The sequence below is a fragment of the Panthera tigris genome, chromosome B3 (genome assembly GCF_018350195.1).
Source record: "Panthera tigris isolate Pti1 chromosome B3, P.tigris_Pti1_mat1.1, whole genome shotgun sequence".
NCBI classification, from domain to species: domain Eukaryota; kingdom Metazoa; phylum Chordata; class Mammalia; order Carnivora; family Felidae; genus Panthera; species Panthera tigris.
In genome coordinates this window covers 24,201,402-24,227,951 of record NC_056665.1, presented here as the reverse complement: position 1 = coordinate 24,227,951, position 26,550 = coordinate 24,201,402, and the positions used below count along the sequence as shown (strand labels likewise).

At 36.9% G+C, this 26,550-nt stretch overlaps 1 protein-coding gene and 1 long non-coding RNA gene across 14 annotated transcripts in view; one reads left to right on the top strand and one right to left on the bottom strand.

Annotated features, from left to right (window-relative positions):
• The window catches only part of UBE3A (ubiquitin protein ligase E3A), a 92,128-nt gene extending 89,637 nt beyond the window's left edge, over positions 1–2,491 (top strand). For all 12 annotated transcript variants that reach the window (XM_042988289.1, XM_042988290.1, XM_042988287.1 and 9 more), the window contains one exon: positions 478–2,491. In XM_042988289.1, coding sequence (XP_042844223.1) covers positions 478–598 — 121 coding nt within the window. In that variant the 3' untranslated portion in view covers positions 599–2,491. The remainder of the gene's footprint in view (positions 1–477) is intronic.
• The window catches only part of LOC107181265, a 129,758-nt gene that overhangs the window by 30,028 nt on the left and 73,180 nt on the right, over positions 1–26,550 (bottom strand). The window lies entirely within an intron of this gene.

The following is a 26,550-nucleotide window of genomic DNA, read 5'->3' as shown; positions in this document are numbered from 1 at the left end:
GTTACAAGTCATTGATGTAGTCATATTGCCAGGAATATTTCTGATTAGCATTAAAGAACGCAGACTTTGAAATCTTGAAAACTAGGTTGACTGGGTTTGAATATTATCTTCATTTTAGAGTAACTTCTCAGTGATGTCAGCTCTGTAGTGGGGATAATACTTCCTCTGAAGGTTTATTGTGAGAAGATTTAGTTAAAATAGATATAACAGTTAAATACCTAAAACAATATATGGGATGTCATAATAGCTTAGTGAATGCAGTGTTATCAGTCAGCAGCAGCAGCATTAATATTGAATGAACTGATACTTGGCAGTTGCACAGGAAAAGCAAAAAGTTTATTTTCGTGAGTTGCATTAATGTATAGTCTGCATTGCAAACCATCTCAACTATATATACCATCTAAAAGTAGGATCATTTAGTACTGGGCATATTCTCCATGATTTATTTTCCTACCTTTTCCCCTCCTCTCTCTTTAGGTTACCTACATCTCATACTTGCTTTAATGTCCTTTTACTGCCGGAATATTCAAGCAAAGAAAAACTTAAAGAAAGATTGTTGAAGGCCATCACTTATGCCAAAGGATTTGGCATGCTGTAAAAAAAAAAAGAAGAAGAAGAAGAAGAAGAAGAAGAAGAAGAAGAAAAAATGAAAAAAGAAAAAAGAAATTTAAAATTTTAATACATATAACAAGAGGGATAAAATTGGTGGTGATAGTGTCCCAGTACAAAAAGGCTGTAAGATAGTGAACCACAGTAGTCACCTATGTCTGTGCCTCCCTTCTTTATTGGGGATATATGGGCTGGAACAGCAGATTTCAGCTACTTATATGAACAAATCCTTTATTATTATTATTATTTTTTTTTTTTTTTTGGTGTGAAAGTGTTACTTATTCTTTCACTTGTATGTACAGAGAGGTTTTTCTGAATATTTATTTTAAGGGTTAAATCACTTTTGCTTGTGTTTATTACTGCTTGAGGTTGAGCCTTTTTGAGTATTTAAAAAATATATACCAACAAAACTACTCTCCCAAGGAAAATATTCCCACCATTTGTAGACTGTGTAACCTTCAAGTATGTGCTATTTTGTCCCTGTATCTAACTCAAATCAGGAACTGTGCTTTTTTTTTTTTTTTTAAAACAATTTGCTTTGAAACTTGAAGTCTTGAAAACAGTGTGATGCAATTGCTGCTGTTCTAGTCCCCAAAGAGTTTTCTGTGCAAAATCTTGAAATCAATAAAGATGGAAGGGAGAACTTGGAATGTTTTAACTGCAGCCCTCAGAACTTTACTTTAGAAACAGCACAACAAATTAAAAACAACTCATGCCACAGTATGTCGTCTTCATGTGTCTTGCAATGAACTGTTTCAGTAGCCAATCCTCTTTCTTAGTATATGAAAGGACAGGGATTATTTTGTTGTTGTTGTTGTTGTTGTTGTTGTTGTTGTTATTGTTGTTGTTTTAAGTTTACTGGGGAAAAGTGCATTTGGCCAAAAGAAATGGTAGTCAAGCCTGTTGCAAGAAAGTTAGGAAGTTTGTTGTTTATTATAAACTCAAAGCATGTGAAAGTGCACTTAAAATAAATTTTTTATTAATTACTTATTACCTGCATTTTAAATAGACAATCCAAAGTCTTCCCTTCATGTTGCCATCATCTTGTCTAATCAGCCATTTTATCAAGGCACATGATCAGTGTTGCAACATAATGGAAAGGATGGCTATTGTGCCTTGTTTTACCTAATCATACATTAAGCAGACCTGGAAATGAATGGAACTATTACTCTTAAGTCCTATCTACATTGTATATCCCCAAAGATTAAGTTTTACTTCAAAAAGTAAGTGTTAAATATTACTTTCATGTACTATGGAAAAGTACAAATACGTTTAAATTACTGGAAGTTCAGAAGTAAGTAGTTTCCCCTTTCTAGTCTTCTGTGTCTGTGGTGTTAATTTGTTTTATTGCAATATAAAATAAAAGGATTATGTATTTTTAACTAAGGAGAAACATATTGATATATCCTTTTACTACAAGCTACATACAGCTAATGTGCTGAGCTTGTGCTTTGATGATTGTTTTAACAGACTACGATCAGCTGATGATTTGTTTGCAATTGACAGGAAAAATACAGCTTTTCAAATCACTGGAGGGGAAAAAGGATGTCTTTGAGGATTATTTTAATTATTTTAGTAATTGAAACACATCTGTTATGTACCATATTGCTAAATAAAGCGGTAACATTTTTCATCATAATTTAGTGGAAAAAGAAAATAATGCTTTCCATCTTGTGATAAGGTAACGTTTTTGTTTTTTGTTTTTTTCTGGGCCAGCCTTTAGAACACTGTTAAGGTATGTACACTACCTTGATGCAAGGGACTCTCATGCTACTACAGTTATCTTAAAGAGTGTCTCATCCATGTGCTTGTGTATAATGAAAGTGAGAAGGAGAGAAATAAAATACTCTGGGGGCATTTTATAATAAATTCGTGAAGAAATGTGTGCTCTTCAGTTCTCAAATTCTATTATCACAGTATTGAAGTTCTACAATTGTATTAACATATCTGTATGAAGTCTGTGAATGGTAATTGAGTATAGGTTATCAGATATAGAATTCACATCAAATAGACTTTTAACAAACAGTTCAAAATAAACCTACCCTTAAAAATATTCTAAGAGAAAAAGTCATTGGTTGTCCATAGTAGCCTCTCTCACTTGCTTAATAATTATCCTGGGCATGTTACCACTTCTTATCATTGCCTCCTGTTCACTACTGTTTACCAGAATGCCACTGAACAATATCTCAAGGAAGAGGAAAACAAATTTTGACTAATGACTACTTACTCTACCCCAAATGTCATATTATTAAAGCACATTTTTGCCTGGACACTCTTACATATTTTGGTTATCTGTCAATCAGCCTACAGTCTCCCAAGAAGTTCTGGGACAAAATGAACCATAAACTAAAATAATTAAATTTCCAAATGGAAACTTTGTGTTTAATATTTTATTATTTTAGAAAATTCCAACATGCAATATAAAAATACAACTTGAAGCCAAATTTTCCCGGAGCCTGGCAGCTTCAGCAAATGAGTTAGATTTCCTGACCCTATACTGTATACTACTTTCCTGGGTTGTGGTTAATTGTGTGATAAAATACAATTACAACTTCCCTAGCCTCGTTTGGGGATACAAACTTGTGCAGGAAAGATAAATATCCAAACAAAAAACAACTTGAAAATGAGGCTTCAAACTGAACTGCTGATGTTATTCATTCATAGTTGTGACCTAGCAATGTCATTCCCTTTCCTATAAGAACACAACTGTGCTGGGGTTTTAAGCCCCTTTGGGATTTTTCTCAGTTTCATAGTCTGTTACAGGAAGGACTGTTTTCCCGAGGCTACTCTATTTGTAGTCTTGATCCCCTTGCTATCTATCTATCCATCCTGTCATCTATGTATCTATCTAATCTATCTTTTTTTTTTTTTTTTTTTTTTACCTTACCACCTTTTTTACCTTCCATAGCTTCTTAAGGAACATCTCTACCCCTCCCACCCCTTCCCTGAGCCACCAAAGAATTCAAAAACAAGCTTCTATTTTACTCCCTCTTGTCTTCCTCTACTCAGTGTCATTAGTCTATAAAGAATTTCTTGGGGAGGACAGAGTGTCGAATGCAAAGTCCCAAAGCTTTTTCCTCTTCCCTGTTCAAATCCAGTAGGTTGGCTTTTGTTAAAAAAAACAAAACACTACTGAAAGATTTTAATGCAAATGTCTGAGAAATGCTGCTAATCCATTTCTATCATACTGAAAATGCTGTCCTGAAGAATGCTCATAACCTGAATTGCCAGTAAGGGCTCTAATCTTGCCAACAACTTGAACTTAATTAGCCTGTTCTTTGGTTCCTTTTTTTGGTTGGATGTATACTGTCCAGATCTTGGATGGATACTATAATTAAAGTTCTTGTCTTTACTTCCCCAATTCTCTCTGGTCAACCTCAACGACTCCTTAAGATTCTTGCCTAAATCCCTATTTTCTGTTCAGACCCTAGCCCCAGGATTTCTTTCTGGCACCTCAAAGTCAATACCAAAACTTAATCTTGCATCTCTACCTACTATTGTTTCTCCCTTTAAAGGGTCATTTTCAACCCAGTCACCAAAATCCTTCATCCCTCAGTTGTCACAGCTTGTATCTGTTCTTTTCCCTCCAATCTTCCCAGCTGTTCATTCCTCCATCCTACTTCCTTTCAAGTCCTGGTCCATTGAATCACCTGGTTGGTCTTGGTAGCTTTCTAACTAACCACCCTGACTGTAACCTCTTCCAGTCTTTCATTCTGCTAAAATGCAGTTTTGCTTATTTAAATAACTTCTGCCTCAAAATTTATTCCCTTTAGAAATATTCCTCAAGCTTGGCGTCTAAAGCCCTCCATAGACTGAGCCCCACATACTTTTCCACTTTTGCCTTTTATTATGGGCACTTCTCTCCCTGCATCCCCACCCAGCATCTACATTTGTGCCTAATCATTTTTATATTTCTCAAATACCCTTCAAAACCAAAATTTAAAAAGTACCTCACCCATAAAAACTTCATTGACCCCCAAAGTGCTCATGTGACCTCACAGCAGCCCACGCTTTCATGGTAGCACAGCACGGTGGGGCACATTTCTTTTTTGAACAGTGAAGGGAGAATGGAATTTTCCCCCCATAACAATTACCTAGAATGTGTGCCAATTCATGGTAAAGATTATGGGTTTTTGTTTTGTTTTTGTTTTTTTTTATCATCTCTCCACCAGCTTGTCACTACGTGAATGATTGAAAATGACTCAGCATGCAATAGAATATTCAATGTAGCTTCCTGTTTTTTCACTAAAGGTGGCTTCTGCCTCCTTGTCTTCCCACACTTCTCCCCCCCCAAAAAAAGGCTTTTCTAGGGGTGCCTGGGTGGCTCAGTCAGTTGAGCCTCCTACTTCGGCCAGGTCATGACCTCATCGTTCATTGAGTTCGAGCCCCACGTCGGGTTCTGTGCTGACAGCTTGGAGCCTGCTTCAGATTCTGTGTCTCCCTCTCTGCTCCCACCCCGCTCACGCTCTGACTCTCGAAAATAAACATTAAAAATAAAAGTTTTTATTTTTGAATATTTTAATGTTTTGTGACTGAAGGACTTTCTCCTTGGGGCAGTGTCTCCCCAGAATCACTGGCTGTGTTTCAACTCATGGAAAGATAAGTTAGTGAGAGGGGGAGGATGAAAAGGACAGATTCCTTGAGAGCAAGAATATGGGACTTTCCCAGCCCTGCCCTTTGGATGTGCTCTGACAACGAGAGGCCTCTGTGCAGCCTTGCTGTGGCCACACTCCTTTCCCAGTGGAGATGGAGGCAGGCATCACATCATCCCACTGTTGCCAGCTCCTCATGTCTATCAAGGAGCAATCTGCCAAATACTATGCATTTATACTAAATGAAGCACCACAATGAATGCCTGTTTTTCCCAGAACCTCATAACCATTACTACAAGTCAACCATCAAGTCAGGATTCTTAAGTGCATTTGAGCAGGATGTGGAATAATTATCCTAGCTATCTTCTGGTCTTTAAGAAACCATAGAAAATGGGATAAGCATGTGACTGGTAGAGGTACACAGCTGTTGAGGGTGCAGCCTTCAGAGTCAAATGACTGGTTCTCAGTCCTGGCCCTGTCCTGCCCTCAGCTTGGATTCTGATATCCAAGCTTACCTCATTGCTGGTTATCAGGATTCAGCAAAGTTGAGATAACAGATGCTAGACAGCCTTATGCAAAACATCCTGAGAGACTGAGATTCTCAATAGTTGCCAATTAAGAGCAGAGTCCATGGAGAAGTTGAAGATAATTTATAGTGAAGATTTCTTTGGCAAGAGTTGACCCTCCCTCATCCAATAAAAGTCACCATTTTAATGTGCGCAATTAGTTGCTTTTAGAATGTTCACAAAATTGTGCAACTATCACCATTTTATACAAAGCATTTTTATCACTGTAAAAAAAATAAAATTCCTGTACCCATTAGGAGTGGCTGTTTATTCTCCCCTCACTACTTCCCCAATCCCACCCCCACCCCCCCACCTCCCACCAAAGCCCCTGGTAACCGCCAATCTTTCTGTCTATAGATTTGCCTACTTGGGACATTTCATGTCAATGGAATCGTGCAATATGTGGCCTTTGTATATGACTTTTTTTCCCACTTAGAACAATGTTTTCAAGGTACATCTATGTTGCAGCATGTATCAGTACTTCATTTCTTTCTATGGCTGAATATTTCATTGTATTTATATGCCATATTTTGGTCATTCATTTGATGGATATTTGTGTTTCTGCTTTTTGGCTATTATAAATACTACTACTATGAACATTTGTGTACAGGTTTTTATGTGGACCTAAGTTTTTATTTCCCTTGGTTATGTACATAGGAGTGAATTGTGGAGTCATATGCCTACTCCTCTCAAGGAAGTATCAAACTTTTCCAAAGTGGCTGTTAACTATTTCCACCAACTGTGTGTAAGAGTTACAATTTCTCTATATCCTGGCCAACACTTATTATTGACATTTTGATTCTAGCCATCCTAGTGGGAATGAAGTATTTCATGGTTTTCATTTGCATTTCCCTAATGACTAATAATGTTGAGCATCTTTTCATGTGCTTTTTGGACATTTGTTCATCTTTGGAGAAATGTTTATTCAGATCCTTTGCCCATTTTTTAATTGGGTTCTTTTTATTGCTGAGTTCTTTATTCTAAATGCAAGTCCCTACCCACGTAAATTACTTGCAAATATTTTCACCCATTCTTTGGATAGTATTTTCACTTTCTTGATGGCACTCTTTGAAGCAGAAAAATTTTCAATTTTGGTGATGTCCAAATTCTCGTATTTTTTCTTTTGAGACTTGTGCTTTTGGTGTCACATCTTTTTTTTTTTCTTAATGTTTATTTCTGAGAGAGAGAGACAGAGCATGAGTGGGGGAGGGGCAGACAGAGAGGGAGACAGAATTGGAAGCAGGCTCCAGGCTCAGAGCTGTCAGCATAGAGCCCGAAGCGGGGCTCGAACTCACAAACTATGAGATCATGACCTGAGCCGAAGTCGGTCGCTCAACTGACTGAACCACCCAGGTGCCCCAAGTGTCATATCTTTAAAAAAAAAAAAAAATTACCTAACCCAAGTCATGAAGATTTACACTTGTTTTCCAGTAAGTGTCTTATAGTTTTAGGTCTTTGATCCATTTTTGCATATTGTGCATTGTAGGAATCCACCTTTGTTCTTTGGCTTGTGGATGTCCAGTTGTCCAAGTCCAGTTGAAAAGACTTGTTTCCCTATGATGGTCTTGGCACCATTATTGAGAAATGATTGACCATAAATATAAGACTTTATTTTGTGGGCTTGCATTGTCGTTATGCCAGTGCCACACTGTCTTGATTATTACAGCTTGATTGCTATAGCTAGGTTTTGAATTTGAGATGTGAATCCCCCAACTTTGTTCTTTTTCAAGATCACTTTGTTTATTTGAGGTCCCTTGCAGTTCCACATGAATTTTAGAATCAACAAAACACACAGCTGGAATTTTGATAGGGATTGTGCTGTGTTTTATAAGGAATATTGCTATTTTGACAATATAAAGTTTCCCAATCCATGAACATGGGATGTCTCTCCATTTGTTCAGGTCCTTAATTTTTTTCACTGATGTTTCATAGGTTTCAGTGTACAAGTCTGGTCTTCTTTGGATAGATATTTTCCTAAGTTGTTGTTTTTCATGCTATTACTATAAACAATTTTTTTTTCTAAATTTTATTTTTGGTTTGTTCATTGCTAGTATGTAAAATATAGTTTTTGTATATTGATCTTGTATTCTGCAGCTTTTCTGTATTTATCTGTTTATTTTATTCCTTAGGAGTTTGTACACACAACATCATGCATCTGTGAATTTAAATAGTTTCACTTCTTCCTTTCCACTTTGGATTCTTTTTGTTTGTTTTTCATACATACATACCCTGACTAGCACTTTTAGAATAACATTAGCTGGAAGTGGCAAGAACAGATGTCTTTGTCTTATTCTTGATTTTAGGAGGAAAACATTCCATCTTTCACCAGTGAGTATGGTGTTAGCTGTGAGTTTCTCATAGATGCTTCAGGTTGACGAAATTTTCTTCTATTCCTAGTTTGTTGAGTGTTTTTATCAAGAAAGGATATTGGATTTTGTCAAATCGTTCTTCTGTATCTAAGGGGGTATATTACATTGATGAATTTTAGTGTATTGAACCCAGCTTGCATTCATGAAATAATCCTACTTGTCCATGGTACATAAACCTTTTTATATGGTCCTGGATTTGTTTTGCTAGTATTTTTTAAGAATATTTACGTCTATGTTAATAAGAAATACTGATCTGTAGTTTTCTTGTTATATCTTTGCCTCGTTTTGATATCAGGGCAATACTTGTTCAAATACAGTTCAGATGAACTGCTTGGAGGCCTTGACCCTGTGATAGATTGGGTGGGACACAAGGATGGTACTTGACTCTTCCTGGAAAGGGTCCTTGGGTAGGATGTGGCTGAAAGGACCTTTAACAACTGAATAAAGGGGTGCCTGGGTGGCTCAGTAGGTTAAGCATCCAACTTTGCTTCATCATGATCTAATAGTTCATGAGTTCGAGCCACGCATCTGGCTCTCTGCTGTCAGCACAGAGCCGGCTTTGGATCCTCTGTCTCCTCTTTCTGCCCCACCCCGCTCATTTGCTTATGCTATCTCTCACAAAAATAAATAAATAAATAAACCAAAAAAAAAAAAGGCACATTCACAAATAATGGGGTTGAAGTGTATGTTTCCCATTTGCTACATGTGGTTATAAGAGATGAGCCATCTTGGAAATCACTTCACCTGCGGACTTCTTGCAGGGGGCCAGGTACCCAACATCTAAGTACCATAAAATACAGAAGTTGTGAGGGGAGGAGAAATGGGAAGCTGCCAGCCTAACTAGAGATTCTCAGTTGGGGTTCCCAGTAGGATATATTTCATGAAGGAAAGCCATTAACCTCACCTCTTCCAACAGCTCAATACCCTATTATAGCTGCACAAAATGGATAAGGCAGAATCATTTTCTCTAATTCCTTCCCTTCTAGAAGGGCTGGAAATAGCTGTAAGTAAGAAGAAGGGTAAGGGGAGGAAGAGAAAAGAATCTGGTTGCTCACACTCTTATCTTCAGGCTTCCCACCTAGAGGAAGGCCTAAGTGAGAATTATGTTTTCAGTTAAGAGAGTTTCACTGCTGTGGACTTAATACCTAGAAATGTAGATGTTTGTTTCTTATCTGATAGTGACCAGAAAAAAAAAAAATTTTTTTTCAGAGCCACCAGAACCAGAGAGCAGGTTTGCAAAAAAAAAAAAAAAAAAAAAAAAAGTTGTCCTTTGCTGCTCCACTCTCCCCTCCCCTATACACAAATACAGCCCTCATTATTTAAATGAGTCTGTAAATCAGACCTATGGGAAGAACTTGGGACATGTAGGATGATGATAATATTTATGACAAGGAGAGTTTGCTACAGGAGATTTCAAAATCTGCCCCTCATCCTATTCCAACTGAAGTGTGAAGTTTTTTCCTTTCATTAACATTTAACAAATACCAATTGAATACTTGCCACACTGCATGTTTGCTAAAGTGTTAGATTGATTCAAAACTGCTTTGCTCAATCAAAGAGTCTATTATATGGAGATAATTTAATAGATCAGACATATGCAAACCACTAAGGGTTATAAAAGTATGTAAAAATATAATCTTAGCATTCAGATCCAAAACTTTTTCAGATAGGAGATAAGGGTTTAGGACAATCTTAACAGATGTGTAAATGTATACCAGGCAGATAAATAGAGGGTGTTCAATATACCTGAGTATAGGGAATAAGTGTCAAGATGGGATTAGAAAGGGCAATGATAGGTCAGGTCATAGAGGGCCTTGTAAACCATACCAAAGACTTTGGACTTTATTTTACAGACTTTGAGTAGCAAAGATAATCTGTTTTGCATTCTAAAGAACTACCACATTTCTGGTTTAGGTGACTGGGTAGATAGTGGGGTTGTTGGGTTCAAACAAGAGGAGCAGGTTTTGGAGGGAAAGCCAGTACAGTACAGCTGGGTTTAGTTGTTTTAGTTGAAGTGTCTGAAAGATATGCAAGTGGAGTTGTTCAGAGAAAATTCAAAAAATATATGGATCTAGAAAAAAGCCTACACAGGAGATAAAAATGTTGGCTCTTAAGATTACAGTTCATATAGGTCATAGCAGAACCCATAGGTAGGAACCAGAAAAAGGGAATAAAGGGAGGCAAGAAGAACGTGGTCAATATCCCCGGGAAATGGTAGCATTTGAGTTACACATGGAACTTTCAGTAAAGGAAAATTGTCATTATTATTAGTTTGCTTATTGCTATCTGTGCTCCACTAGAAATCAAGCTCTATGAAGGCAGGGACTTTGTCTTATTCATGGTTGTGCCCCCCCATGTCAGTAGCAGAATGTAAACATGATTTATGGAGCTACACACCAACCAGAGTGTCTCAGAAATTCCTTTTCACCCTCCCTTCTGTACCTTTGCACACCACTGGTGGACACCCACCCCTCAATCACAACTCTTCTTACAGATAAATCAGCTAAGTGAAAATATTTCAAAACTTTTGAGAGGTGATGTAATTGATTTTGGACTTTATATATCAATTGTTCACCTTTCAGGACCAATCATTGCCTGACACTGCTAGGTTTCATCTACTCAGTGGGCACAAAAAGGCACTGTAGTGAGATCAAATCTGTTGCTTGAGGCAAATAAGGCAGCCTTATCCCAGAGATAACAGCAAGGGCAGGAAGATAATGTTCAAGTACTTCAAGCTAAGATTGAGTAAGACAATCCCAGCTTGCCACAACTCAACAGTGTATACTTGGGCCTGTCAAATGAAGTTATCTTCTTACCTAAAAATGCATTTCAAAATTGCTCCCAGTGTGCTTGCATTCAGCACCCAACCTGGTGAAAATGCCATTTGCCTTCAATATATATTATTAATAGGACTGACATATTTTTCAAATTTAAATTGTGTTCTCCAAAATGTTCATCATCATTCCATAGTGCCTATCACAATGTATTATTTTGTTTGTTTCATTACTGCCTAACTCTGTCCTCAAATTGTAAACTCCAGGACAGTAGAAACATGTCTATTTTGGTTTACTTCAATGTCCAGTACAAAACTATTGAAGGAGTATATGAATGAAATTATATTTGCAAAGTCAAAGGGCCTGATTTGTCAACTGGGCTTCCAGATCTCTACAGAAACTACCAGTAAGGAGCAGTATAAGAATTGTCCCTGGATATGCAGAAGGATCTTGGAGCTCTTCTGGCATGCAGGGGCTCCTCACACTTTCTTTCCATTGTTCAGGGACAGCATAATTCTTATGAATGTAGCTGGTTTGGAAAAGCAGTAAGAGGAAAACCAGTTTGTTTTCCACATATTTCTAAGAAGGTGGTGAGTAAATAGATCATATTTTCCTAAGCGACTTTACTTTTCAGAGAGCTTCTTTATTCCTATCTCATATCTCCATCTAGACTCCCCACTCTAAAATCACTCTTGTAATCATTTATTTAAGGATGTCTTTTTGTTTCTCGTGATAACCATCTGTGTGTTTTCAATACTTCTACTCAATAACCTATAGAAGAAATTGTTAAAATTCACATTGAAACCACATGAAGTGGAAACAGTCATTTGGAACATCACAGACCATTGCAATGTGTGACAAGCGTAGCCTCTGCCTGTAAATGGGCCTCATTTCAGCCATCTGATTTCACAGGTGACACTAAACCTGTGATTAATTAGTCATATGCTTTATAAAATGAAGTCCACTTTCTTAGATTACTTTTGCTGTCATCATGGGACTTAAATATTTAGGAAATACACAGAAATAACTTAAAGAGAGCCTTACCATTATGGAATTTAAGAAACAACAGATGAACATAGGGAAAGGGAAGGAAAAATAAGATAAAAGCAGAGAGGGAGACAAACCATAAGAGACTCTTAAATACAGAGAACAAACTTAGGGATGCTGGAGGGGTGCTGGATGGGGGTATGGGCTAACTGGGTGATAGGCATTGAGGAGGGCATTTGTTGGGATGAGCACTGGGTGTTACAAAAGGAAAAAAAAAACATTTAAATGTAAAATTCTCACTTTATGTATTTATCTCATTACTATCTAATTGATTATTAAAAACTTTTAACTGCCTTATGTTACCTCAGCAAAAAGTCTGAAATATTAACAGACCACTTGGAAAGACCACTGAAGGGACAAGACATTTTATTTTGCTCAAGGGCAGTCATTCAGAATCTGTTTTTGTAACAAAGTATCTTGCATTGTGGAAGTTTAGGGGTTAAAATGACCTAAAAGATCATATTACCTAACCCTCATTTTATAGATGAGGAAACATGTCAAACTGTGAAGCACTTTGCCCAAGATTACTCTGGCCATTGTATTCATGTAAATTAAGGTAGAAACCAGGCTCTGCCTCCCACTCCATGCTCCTTCCACATTATCAAGCCAGTTAACTTCAACTTGCTTCAGTCAGTACTGTCTTTGTTTAACTAAATGTAAGGAGGCTCCTCATAAGAGATTTCTCCCCATAAGAAAAAGATCTCTCCTAGTTTTCAAGCCAACTAGTGTTCATTTGTTTGTTTTTATTGTGAAAATGTCAGAAATTAGAGTGAAGTTTCCATTCCCACTCCCTCCTCATGCCACTGAAGGAACAAATTTGCTAACATTTCCCAAATTATTGTCTTTTACTCTTTTTACAGTAAAAATAATATTGGTAAAAAGTTTCCCAGAATCATGTTCCTTTTGGATATTACTCATTGAAAAGTGTTATTTGGTGTAGAGATGAAGGCTGGTGTGGAAAGTTCAAGATGCCCTGCTCCCAGTGCAGCCTGCCCATCATTTGCTGCCTGTGGGCTATGTTTGTCTCTGTGTCTCCAATTTAAGGGCTACAAGGGCCAGTTGTGATCCAGGTCCACTTTCTTACTGTTAAATCCTGTCTTGATGTCATGGTTTTATAGAAGAGGAAAAGCATTTTGTCTCTGAGTTCAGAAGCAGTTTGAGGTCAGGAGTAAGATTTTTTTTGTTGTTGTTAAGTTTTTGCTGAATGATAAATGGGTAGAAAGGGGAAGGGTACCTTTGGGAAAAAAAATGTTTGCTTTAATGAGGGAATTGCTTCCAATTTGTTTTCTGATCTCTTCAAGAATGATTTTCTGCTCTCTTCCTGCACCATGCATTCTGATTACTGGATCATGCAGTACTCCCTCACTTCCTGTTTCCAAGGGACTGCTAGAAGAATAATCTTGAAAAAGAAAATGTGTAGGCTGCAGCAGACTTTGGATTCTGTTCTCCAGAGACTTAGCTCTTTCATTCATCAGAAACTCTTGCCTTAAGAGGATTTGGATCTCGGTCAGCAGTGCTGACCACTTCTTGGCCATGAGGATTGTTCCTGGGTCTTGGAATTTTCTCATTGGGGTGTTCCACACTTCTGTCTCCATACACTATGTATTTAAGAAGCTTGCCTTTTGATTTCCTGACATTAGCTGGATCTTGGAGATGACTCTGCACAATGCTTTATGTCCTGCTGGAGAAGTCCCTCATCATTCCTTCCCCCTCCAGGGGTGGCCTGCTGTCTAAGGGAAGCCTTCTCTGCCTTGCTTCCTGCTGTGGGCTACCCAGAGACTCTAAAGATAAAACCAGAGCTGGCTTGCCCTCCTTTCTGGAAGGAGACCTACTGATTTTTACAGTTGCCCTTACACTCTCTTTCTTGGAGTCTGCCTTTAAAGTCACCCTGGAAGCTGGCTGGGCCTCCACCTTCTTCATCAGAATACTGCTGAGGGGTGGGTAGAGCATGTTTTTGTCCAGACTGAGTCTGAAGAGCATCTTGTTCTTCTTCCACCCTCTCTTATTCTGGACTATTGCCTTCACTGCTGCCTCACTCTCATCCACCAAGGTAGAGGTGTAGTTGGACAACATGTACTTGGAGGTGAGCCGTTTGGCCAGGTCCTTGTTGCCCAGCAACTGGGCATGTGCCAGCTCTGACCTTTGGAGCTTCAAATGACATTGTTTATAAAAGACTTTCTGCTCCATTACCTGGGCATTAGCTTCGTATTTCTTCATGAACTCCAGAAAACTGAGTTTCTTTTTCAACAAATTCTCTTCTTTCCAGTTGAAAGACAGAATTGAGCAGGACTTCTCTCTTTCCATAAGCTTTATGTTCTCTCCAACTGTGGAATAGTGTTTGTTTCCCTGATTGCTGATGCTGTCCAACAAGTTCTAACAGTCGCTCTGCTGGTGGTTTCTCCATAAGATACCCAGTTGGACTTGGGGATCAGACATTTCTCAGTCCATCGGGGACCTGGCAGCCAATATTCTGTCAGCAGATCTGTGAGAGTGCTTAGTGACAAGTGGGCACTATGATCAAAGGGTTCTATTCTGGGTTTCGGTGTTTGTTGTTAACTCCATAGGTCATCAGGGTACACAGTCTGGTGGTCAACGCTCTTCCTAAGAACAGAGATTCTGGGAAACTTATTCATCAGTCTGTTTACTGCAAGCTCAGCTTCCACCTAAGAACTGTTCCTTTTCTAAGGGGCTGGGGGCTTGAAGACCATCTGCTCTGTCTCTGTCTGATTGGACTGCATTGACAGGGGCAGGGCTGAATGTGTTTACTTTTTAGTAACTTAAAGATGTTAGAGATTGTTTAAATTTAGTTCCCTCTATCTCCCTGACAGGTAGGGAATGGCCAGTAGGGAAGTTTTTAATAAGATTATTAACAGAGATATGAGATTTAGAAGTATCATCTAATAGGAGAATGTTTATGTAAGTAAGTGAAAAAGGTACTTTATATAGTCTTATTATGTGAACCTCTCAAGATGGAAGTGATCAGTTGGTTGAAATTGGGCACCTTCATTAATTGTGATATAGAAGATTTTTTTTCAAAGATGAGACCTCCCAACAGCCAAACAAAAAAGGGGGGGAAGTATGGGAGAAGTGGAGAAGGAAGAAGAGAAAATATAAATGAGGATACTCTTCTTGAAGGCACATCAACTATTAACAGTCTGCACCTAGATGCTGAGCTCAAAAGATGTGGTCCTAACTGGATGTTAGACTTTCTCTAGACAGCCTCAGACAGGCTGACAGTAGGGTGGGCCACAGAATCCCCTAGATAGTGCTGGTGCCAGCTTGCAGAAGCCCTAAAATTTCAACCCCAGCTCTTATGCCTCAAACCATAGCCCCCTTTACATAAGTACCTTCAGATAAGCTGCTACATTTGTTCTACCAGGAATTTAATGTGTTTGTGACCCAGCCACTTTGCAACTCAAGACTGTTACTTGTGAAGATTTCTTTCCTTCCTTCCTTCCTTCCTTCCTTCCTTCCTTCCTTCCTTCCCTTCCCCCTTCCCTTTCCCTCCCCTCCTCCTCCTCCTTCTTCTTCTTCTTCTTCTTCTTCTTCTTCTTCTTCTATGACTGACCTTTTAACAACTATAATCTTCCTCTTCTTAGGTCCATTAATTGTCACCCATATAGTATGTAAATTATCCGTAAAAATATCCGTAAAATAATGTAAATTATTCTGTTTATTCCTATCCCTTTTATTCCTGTTTTCCAGGTCATTCTCAACTCTCCTCAAGAAATCAGACCCTGAGGTGCCCTGGGTGGCTCAGTCAGTTAAGCAACTGACTCTTGATTTTGGCTCAGGTCGTGGTTTCCAGTCCTGCATTGGGCCCCACACTGACAGTGCAGAGCCTGCTTGGTATTCTGTGTCTCTCCCTTTCTCTCTGCCCACCCACCCCCCATCTCTCAAAATTAATAAAAACTTTAAAAAAAATGTAAAAAGCAGACCCCAACTTCTTTTATCTAAACATTGTATTCCTAAAATAGTATGGAGTCTTCCTTTAGCCCAAGAAACCTTCTTGCAATCTTAAACTCTCCTGTTTGTTCTCCTTCCTTAACAGTTATTGATTTGCCAAACCCTACTGTGTAAAAACACAAAGCTTTGATAGCTCCTTCACATACTTGGACCTCATCTTTTGCTTACATTTAGAGTAAAAGTGGTATTTATATTAGTAAAATGAAATATATAAAAGTGGCTTTTAAATTAGAAAATATTATATAAATCTAAATGAGTTTTTGCAAATCCAGATTGCTCTCAAACATCATACCACCTGTGTCCACTGAATGGCTACATGCAGTTTGGAGGCCTGACCCAAAAACTGTGTCCAGCCCCGAGGATAGGCAGGTTTGTCTAAGCCAATCAGGATAATGCAAAACCTGCCTTGCCACAGTGATTGATTTGAGTCTGGGCTGGCCAAAACTACTGTGAGACTGTAAGATATGGCAGGATGTTTACTATGACTTGGGGGAAAGTATGCTTGCTCCTATATGAGTTTTGGGAAGCAACACTCTACCTAAACAAGGAAACTTGTTGCTCTAGTTTCTTTTGTCTCCACTTTCTACTGTCAGCCTTCTTACCACCAAGGGCATCCAGCCTTGGTATAATGCTGACCCATGGATAGCTTTGTGGAGGGACAGAACCCAGATTTTAAATCACATGTTTGAGCCATATCATCAAATTGTCCAAGAAGTTGTCAGCTAATAGTATCTTCACTGATAAATTCCTGTAACTGACATAAGAAAATTGTACTTATTAGCAAAGTATCAGAATTCCTTTGAAGGGAGAAGTGGCTTTGTGAAACTTCTATTGATCCCTGCACACTATACTGGAGGATCCCTCTTTGACCTCACCAACCTTAAATAGCAGTATAACCATCAGAATGGCTTAGGCAGTTTGGTTGTCTATACTGCAACTGGTAAAGGGGCTGAATTTACCCAGTTATGTCTTCCCCTCCCTCCTCATGGTAGTTTCTCTTAGTCTGAGCCTGTACAGGTCAGGTCAGAAATGCTAGTTTGTTTTACAGTCAATAGAGCCTAGCACTGTGCTTTAAAACATACAAGGATAATCTCCAAAATTTGACAATGTGACATCAACAAACTGGAATAGATGTTAGATGTAAACAACCATAGCAGCAGAAAAACCATCTGCACCTGAAACCCTGCCTTTCATTATAGAGGTGTGCATATAATAATTTTACTATTGTAAGGGATCTAAGAGATTATTAGTTCAACATACTATTATATAAGGATTAACTCTGCAATGATTTGCCAACTTTGGAAAAGAGAAGAAAGGGCCAAAAAGCCCTTCGTGGAGGTCAGCACCAGCAAAATGTGGAACTGCACCAAGTTCTAGATGAATAACCAATAGTACTGTCCCACTGTGATTATGGTAGTAACATTTACACTTACCATTGACATAGCATACCAATCTATGTTATTTTTTCCTAGAGTCATAGTATTGTTAGCTCAGAGAATCAGATCACTACACCCTTAAGGTCAATGAAGTATACACTTTGAAATTACAGTTTAGTTCAGTGACTACAGACACCTTAATCTCATGTTGATGTTTTCTTAAATAACATTAAGAAATATTACCTATGTTGGGAACCTCAAAGACATCTCCAACTCTTTGTTTCTGACTTTTCATATCTAGTTGTCCCTGAAGTCTTATACATATATAATATCTCAGAAATGATCTTCACATCATTTCTTCTCTTTGGCCACTACTCCAGTTATCTCTCACATAGACTAAGAGGGCTTTGTGACCCTATCCTGCTTCTGGGACCTAGGACCTGAGTGCCACAGTAAGACCACCCTTGATATTTCACCTCCATGTAGACTTTAGAAATATGGAAATGATATTACCTTAACAAGGGGTGCCTGGGTGGCTCAGTCAGTTAAGCATCTGACTTTGGCTCAGGTCATGATCTCACAGTTTGTGAGTTCGAGCCCTGCATCAGGTGAGCTTGAGCCCCTCTTCAGTTGAACACGAGTCCCACTTTGGGTGAGCCCTGCTTCTCTCTGTCTCTCGCTCTGTCTGCCCTTTGCTCACTTGCACCCTCTTTCCTTCTCTCAAAACAAAACTTTACCTTAACAAGGCAGGATGCCCAGGCCTATAACCTGACACAATACCCTGACCCTTCTGTTAAAGCCTGTATCAATTAAAAGAATTGAGCAGTCTCAGAAATCTCTACAGAAGTACTGAAAAAGTCTAGCCCTGGGAGAATCCACTGACCAATAGGACAAGCTCATACCTATGAAGGACATAGCCCATCAATGCAGGAAATATATTCCTATATGGAACTGGTACTTTGAGTTAATAATACCTGATGGCATCAGGCACTAGGATCTTCTGACTCACTCCTTTATGCTGTAACTTCTTCAGTCTGTGGTATGTTTAATGTGAATTCTGATCCCATAAAAGCTGAGAACTTCCTTGTGGGTTACTCCTTACATTATTCAGTTTCTGAGATTACAGAATATAAAAATAGGAAAGGCTTCTGGGTGTCACAGAGCCCAAATGATGAGGAGTCTGAAAGCCAGAGATGATATGGGAATTGTCAAGTTTTCATAGAGAGCTAGACCCAGGGATCAAATCTGGGACACCCATTCCAGGATTCTTTGTACTACACTGGGTTGCCTCTGCCTATATATAACCTTGGTGGGGTGATAGCTAACAAAGGGCAAGGCTGAGGAGTGCTCTTTGTGAACACAGCAGCAGAGAGCTTTCATGTCCCCTTCATTCAAACTGAATGGGCATGTTTTTTCCCTTTCACCATTTGCACAGGTGTTGCCTACTGTAGAGGGGAGTGGGCTTCTCCCCTGCTACCCCTTCTCTTGATGGACAAGTAGAGCCCTTTCTTTCAAACCACTTTTAGAGCATAAGCCAAATCAAAGTTTGTTTGAAAGCCATTTCAAAGACACAGGCAAGTCCTGTGTCTGAGGCTCCAAATGAGACCTGCAGCAATGCACAGGCCAAGATGGAAGGGTCATTGCTTATGGGGCTTTCTTTTCACAAGATACAGTGTGGGTCCCCCCCACTCCATTTCTCTGGAGTATGCCTAGGAGTGGATTGTATGACGTATGATAACTATGTTCAGCCTTACTGAAGTTGGAAAACTTATATTTTCCAAAGTGCTGCACCATTTTAGAGTCCCACCAGTGGTATATGAATGTCTGATTTCTCCACATACATCCTCACCAACACTTATTATTATCTGCCTTTTTGATGATAGTAAGAGCCAAGTGGTATCTCATGGCTTCAATTTTAATTTCCCAGGTGCCTAATAATGTCAAGCATCTTTTTATGTACTTATTTTTCATTAGTATAAAAAAGTGATGTAAGAATTATCATACAAGGACATTAAAAACAGTTATTATAACTGTATTTCATATGTTCAAAAGTAAAGACATGGAAGATATTTTTAAAAGGACTTGAAACTTCTAGAGATTAAAACAATAATGTTTGAAATGAAAAATGTGATTAACAGGATATTAGATATTGCAAAATAAAATATTGATAAATTTGAAGTTGTAGCAGTAGAAATTATCCAAAAAGAAAGAAAGGAAGAAAGAAAGAAAGCAAGAAAGCAAGAAAGCAAGAAAGAAAGAGAGAAAGAAAGAAAGAGTGAGCTATGGAATAACTTCAATCAGCCTAGTATGGGTAGATGTAAAGTAGAGTTCCCTAAGGACAGGAAAGGCAAAGGGAAAAGAAAAAAAATATTTAAATAAATAATAGCCAGAGATTTCCAAATCTGATTTTTAAAAGCCCCTAAATTCACAGAATCAAAAATATCACTGAACTCTACATACAAGAAGGAAATAATACCAAAACACATAATAATGAAATGGCTCAAAAACAGTGATAAAGAGAAAAAATCTTATGCATAGCTTTCAGGCAGAAAGTACATATCAGGTAGGAATATGGATATACAACAGAATGAAGAGCATCAAAACAGACAACTACTTGAGTAAATGTATAAGATTGTTTCTTATTTAAATCTCTTTAAATGACTACTGACTTTTCAAACATAACTGATGTATTGTGGAGTTTATAACATAAGTGTAAATCAAATTATGCAAATTATAAACTAAAGGCCAGACAGAAGAAATGGAATATAGTATTATAAGGTTTTTAAACTGTACACATTCTTAAACCATACTGTGATAAAGATGTATACTATAAACCCTAAAGCAACCGTTAAATTAACAAAACAGAGTTGGAACTAATAAGCCAACAAAGGACATAAAATAGAGTTGTATAAATCATTTATTACAGGTTGAATTGTATTCCCCAAAAGGATATGTTGAAGTCTTAATCCCTGATAATTGTGAAAGTGATCTTTGCAGATATAATCAACTTAAAGTGAGATTCATTAAGTTGGAACTGAATTCAATATGACTGGTATCCTTATTAGAAGAGGAAAACAGAGACACACAATGAGAAGATGGCCATGTAATGATGAAGGCAGAGATTGGAGAAATACATCTAAAAGCCAAAGAATGCCATGGATTCCTGAAAAACATCAGAAGCTAGAAGAGAAAAGGAAAATTCTCTCCTATAGGTTTCAGAGAGAACATGGCTTTGCTGACATTTTTATTTCATATGACTAGCCTCCAAAACTATGAGACAATGAATTTCTATTGTTTTAAGCTATTCTGTTTGCAGTATTTTCTTACCACAGCTCTAGGAAACTAATAAACAATCCAAAAGAAAGTGAGAAAGGGAAAAAAAAAACTGATGAGACAAGTGGAAACCAAATAACTGGAGGATTGATTTAATATTAGACATGACAATAATCATATTAAATATAAATCATATAAAAACTGCAATGAAAAGACAGAGAAGATCAGATTAGATTACAAAAAAAAGACCCAACCAACCATATGCATTCAACAAGAAATGAACTTTAAATCTAAAGACACAAATAGGTTAAAAGTAAAAAGATGGAAACAGATATACCATGCTTAACACCAATCAAAGAAATCTGGAATGACTATTTTAATACCCACAAAGTATGTTTCAGAGCCAAAAATATTAGTAAAGATAATAAAGTTTACCTTGGAAATGTAAAGGAACCAATTTAACATGTGGCCTAACAATCTGAAGTGCTTTTTCACCAAACTGATCTTCAAAATACTTGAAGTGAAAATTGATAGAAATACAAGGAAAAATACAAATCCACATTTAAAGTCAGAGATTTTAATAAATCTCTTTCAATTATTGATAGACTAAATGGGCATAAAATCAGCAATTGAACAATACTATTAATCACCTTTACTTAAGTTAAATTCCTAAAACACTCCATACAACATCAGCAGAATACACATAATTTTTTTTTTAATTTTTAAATTTAAATTCTAGTTAGTTAACATATAGTGTAAAATTGCTTTCAGGAGTAGAATTTAGTGATTCATCACTTACATGTAACACCCCGTGCTTAACACAAGTGCCCTCCTTAATACCCATCACCCATTTAGCCCATTCTCCACCCACCTCCCCTTCCAGCAACCCTCAGTTTGTTCTCTATAGGTAAGAGTCTTTTATGATTTACTTCCCTTTTTCCCCTTCCCCTATTTTCATCTGTTTTGTTTCTTAAATCCCACATATGAGTGAAATAATAGGCTATTTATCTTTCTCTGACTGATTTATTTCACTTAACATAATATACTCTAGCTCCATTCACATCATTGCAACTAGTAAGATTTCATTCCTTTTGATGGCTGAGTAATATTCCATTGTATGTGTATGTGTATATTCATTGCATTCATTAGCCAATGAACATTTAGGTTCTTTCCATAGTTTGGATACTGTTAATAATGCTGCTGTACCCATTGGGGTGCATGTACCCTTTCGAATCTGTATTTTTGTATCCTTTGGGTAAATACCTAGTAATGCAAATGCTGCATTGTAGGGTAGTTCTATTTTTCACTTTTTAAGGAACCTCCATACTGTTTTCCAGAGTGGCTGCATCCCACCAAGAGCACAAGAGGGTTCCCCTTTCTCTGCATCCTTGCTGACACTTGTTGTTTCTTGTGTTGTTAATTTTAGCCATTCTGACAGGTGTGTGGTGGTATCTTGTAGTTCTGATTTGTATTTACCTGATGGTGAGTGATGTTGAGCATTTTTTCATGTGTGTCTTAGTCATCTGCATGTATTTCTTGGAAAAGTGTCTATTCATATCTTTGGCCCATTTCTTAACTGGAATATTTGGGTTTTGGGTGTTGAGTTTGATAAGTTTTTATAGATTTTGGATACCCTTTATCAGCTATGTCATTTGCAAATATTTTCTCCTATTCCATAGCTTGTCTTTTAGTTTTGTTGATTGTTTTCTTCAACCGTGCAGAAGCTTTTTATCTTGCTGAAGTCCCAATAGTTCATTTTTTATTTTGTTTCCCTTGCCTCAGGAGACATATCTAGTAGCAAGTTGCTATGGCCAATGTCAAAGAAGTTACTGCCTGGATTTTGGTATTTTTCTGTCTCACATTTATGTCTTTCATCCATTTTGAATTTATTTTTATGTATGGAGTAAGACAGTGGCCTAGTTTCATTCTTCCTCATGTTGCAGTCCAGTTTTCTCAACACCATTTGTTGAAGAAACTGTCTTATTTTCATCGGATATTCTTTCTTCATTGTTGAAGATGAGTTCACCATATACTTGTGGGTTCATTTTGGGTTTTCTATTTTGTTCCATTGATCTGTGTATCTGTTTTTGTATCAGTACCATACTGTCTTGATGATTACAGCTTTGTAATATAACTCAAAATCCAGAATTGTGATGCCTCCAGATTTACTTTTCATTCTCAGGATTGCTTTGGCTATTTAGGGTCTTTTGTGGTTCCATGCAAAGTTTAGGATTGTTTGTCCTAGCACTGTGAAAAACTTGTGGTATTGCATTAAATGTGTGGATTGCTTTGGGTAGTATATATATTTTAACAATATTTGTTATTCCAATCCATGAGAATGGACTGTTTTTCCATTTATTTGTACCATCTTCAAGTTTTTCATCATTGTTTTATAGTTTTCATAGTACTAATCTTTTACCTTTTTGGTTAGGTTTATTTCTAAGTATCTTATGGGTTTTGGTACAATTGTAAATGGGATTGATTTCTTGATTTCTTTTTCTGTTGCTTCATTATTGGTGTATAGAAATGCAATAGATTTCTGTACATTGATTTTTATATCCTGTGACTGCTGAAGTCATGTATAGTTCTATCATTTCTTTTTGTGGTGTTCTTTGGGTTTTCTACATAGAGTGTCATGTCGTGTGCAAATAGTGAAAGTTTGACTTCCTTGCCGATTTGGATGCCTTTTATTTCTTTTTGTTGTCTGATTGCTTAGGCTAGGACTTCCAGGACTATGTTAAATAGTAATGATGAGAGTGGACATCCCTGTCTTGTTCCAGACCATAGAGGAAAAGCTTTCAGTTTTTTTTTCCATTGAGGGTGATATTAACTATGGGTCTTTCATATATGGCCTTTATGGTGTATGAGGTATGTTCCATCTATTCCTACTTTCTTGAGGGTTTTTATCAAGAATTTATGGTGTATTTTTCAGATGCTTTTTCTGCTCTGTTGACAGGATCATATTGTTCTTATCCTTTCTTTTATTAATGTGTTGTATCATGTTGATTGATCTGTGAATACTGAGCCACGTTTGCAGCCCAGGAATAAATCCCACTCGATCATGGTGAATTCTTTTAATGTATTGTTGGATTCAATTTGCTAGTATCTTGTTGAGAAGTTTTCATCCATGTTCACCAGGGATATTGGCCTGTAATTCTTCTTTTTGATGGGAACTTTGTCTGATTTTGGAATCAGGGTAATGCTGGCCTTGTAGAATGAGTTTGGAAGTTTTCCTTCCATTGTTATTTTTCGGAAGAGTTTAAGAAGAACAGGTTTTAACTCTTCTTTAAATGTCTGGCAGAATTCCCCTGGGAAGACATCTGGCCCTGGACTTTCGTTTGTTGGGAGATTTTTAATTACGGATTCAATTTCTTTACTGGTTATGAGTCTGTGTCAATTATCTATTTCTTCCCGTTTCAGTTTTGGTAGTTTGTATGTTTCTAGGGATTTGTTCATTTCTTCTAGATTGCCCAGTTTGTTAGCATATAATTTTTCATAATATTCTCTTATAATTGTTTTTATTTATGTGGTGTTGGTTGTGATTTCTCCTCTTTCATTTGTTATTTTATTTGGTTCCTTTCTCTTTTCTTTTTGATAAGTCTGGCTAGATTTTTATCATTTATATTAATTCTTTCAAAGAACCAGCTGTTAGTTTCATTGATCTGTTCTAGTGTGTTTTGTATCTATATCATTTATTTCTGCTCTAATGTTATAATTTCCCCTATTCTGCTTTCAACTTCATTTGGTCACACACAGGCAGAGTCAAGAAACATGCTCCGGAAAGATCTTGTTTTACCTCAGCTAACCCCTAAACTCAGAGCATATCCAGGTACTCAGTAAATGACTTCTCTGACATAGAAACAGTCTACAAAGACTGGGAATGCTGAGTGTTTTTGCAATTTCCAATTTTCAGCAACAATAAAATCACAAGACATACATACAAAGAAACAGCAAAATATGGACAATTAAACAGAAGAAAGTAAATTTGGCAGAAACTATATCTGAAGCAGCACAGACAATGAACATGCTAAATAAAGATTTTAAAAGAATTATCTTAAATATGTTCAAATAGTTCAAGGAAAACACAGACCAAAAAATAAACAAATAAAAGAAATCAGGAACATTATATATGAACAAAGTGAGAGTATCAACAGAGATAGAAATTATAGGGACTAAACAGAAATTCTGGAGCTGAAAAATACAATAAGTGAATTAAAAATTTTAATAGAGGGTTCAACAGCAGATTTGAGCAAGCAGAAGAATAAATTAGAAAAAATGAAGAGAGGACAAGTTAAATGATCAAACTGAGAGAAAAATATTGAAAAAAAGTGAAGAGAGCCTAAAGGACATATGAGCCATTATCATGTAAACCAATATAGGCATTGTAGAGATCCCAGATGGAGAAGGGAAATATTATTAAAAGATAATGTCTGAAAATTATCCAAACTTGTTGAAAGACATGAATGTATAAAATCTAAAAAACTCAACAAACTGTATGCAAGATGCATCCAAAGAAAGAGACCAACAATAAGGCACATTATAATCTGTCAAAAAGCAGACAGAATTTTGAAAGCAGCAAGAGAGAAGCAACTTATCATATACAACGGATCTTCAGTGAGATTATAAGCTGAATTCTTTCAACAAAAATCTTGGTAACTAGATGGCAGTAGGATGATGTATTTATAAATTTGAAAGAAAAACATCTGTCAACTAATATTTCTATAACCAGCAAAACTGCCCTTCAAAAATGGAGAGATTAAAGCATTCCCAAATAAACAAAAGCTCAGAGATTTTATTATCACTCAACTTGTCCTACAATAACTGCTAAAAGGAGTATGTCAGGTTGAAATAGAAGGACACAAGACCGTATTTTAAACTTTTATGAAGATAAAATATTTCTGGTAAAGGTAAATACATGCACAAATATAAAAATATCTATTCAGAATATTTAAAAAAATTTAATAATTCTATAATAATGACAACTCAAATAATGACCAAAGTATTTAAGTAGATTTCTCCAAACAAAGTATACAAATGGCCAATAGCCACATGAATAGATGCTCACCATCATTTTCATTAGAATGTAAATCAAAACCACAATATTCCACTTCACACCCACAAGATGGCTATAATTGAAAAAATGGAAATTAACAAATGTTGGTGAAAATTTGGAGAAATTGGAACCCTCATTCATTATGGGTAGGAATGTAAAATGATACAGTCACTGTGGAAAACAGTTTGGCAGTTCTTAAACTAAATATAGAATTACCATATGACCCAACATTTCCTCTAATAGGTATATACACAAAAACATTGAAGTATTCAAGCAAAAACTTGCACACCAATGTTTATAGCAGCGCTATTCCCAATAGTCAAACTATAGAAAAAACCTAAATGTTTATCAATTTTGAACGGTTATACAAAACATGGTATATCCATACAATGTGGTATTCAATCATGAAAAGGAATGAAGTATGAATACATGCTACAATATGAATGGACCTTGAAAACATGCAACATGAAAGAAGCCATATATAAAAGGCCATTTTATATTAATCCATTTCTATGAAATAGCCTGAATTGGTAAATCTACAGAGACAGAAAGAAGATTACTGGTTATCATATGCTGTGAGAAAGAGGAATGAGGATTGTCTGTTTAATGGTTATGGGGTTTTCTTTTGGAGTGATAAAAATTTTTGGAAACTAGATAGAGGTAATGTTGCACAATTTTGTGAATATACTAAATGCCACTGAATTTATAATGTATAAATGTATAACCAATTATACATTTTAAGTTGGTTAATTGTAGGTTAATGTGAATATTACTGCAGAAATAAAAAATGACACTCAAGTCAAAGCATATTCCCAGGCCAAAATGGAATTAAATTAGATATCAATAATATAAAAATATCTGGAAAACCATTGATATTTGAAATTAATTACCACACACACACACGGAGCACAAAAGTTAAATTAGG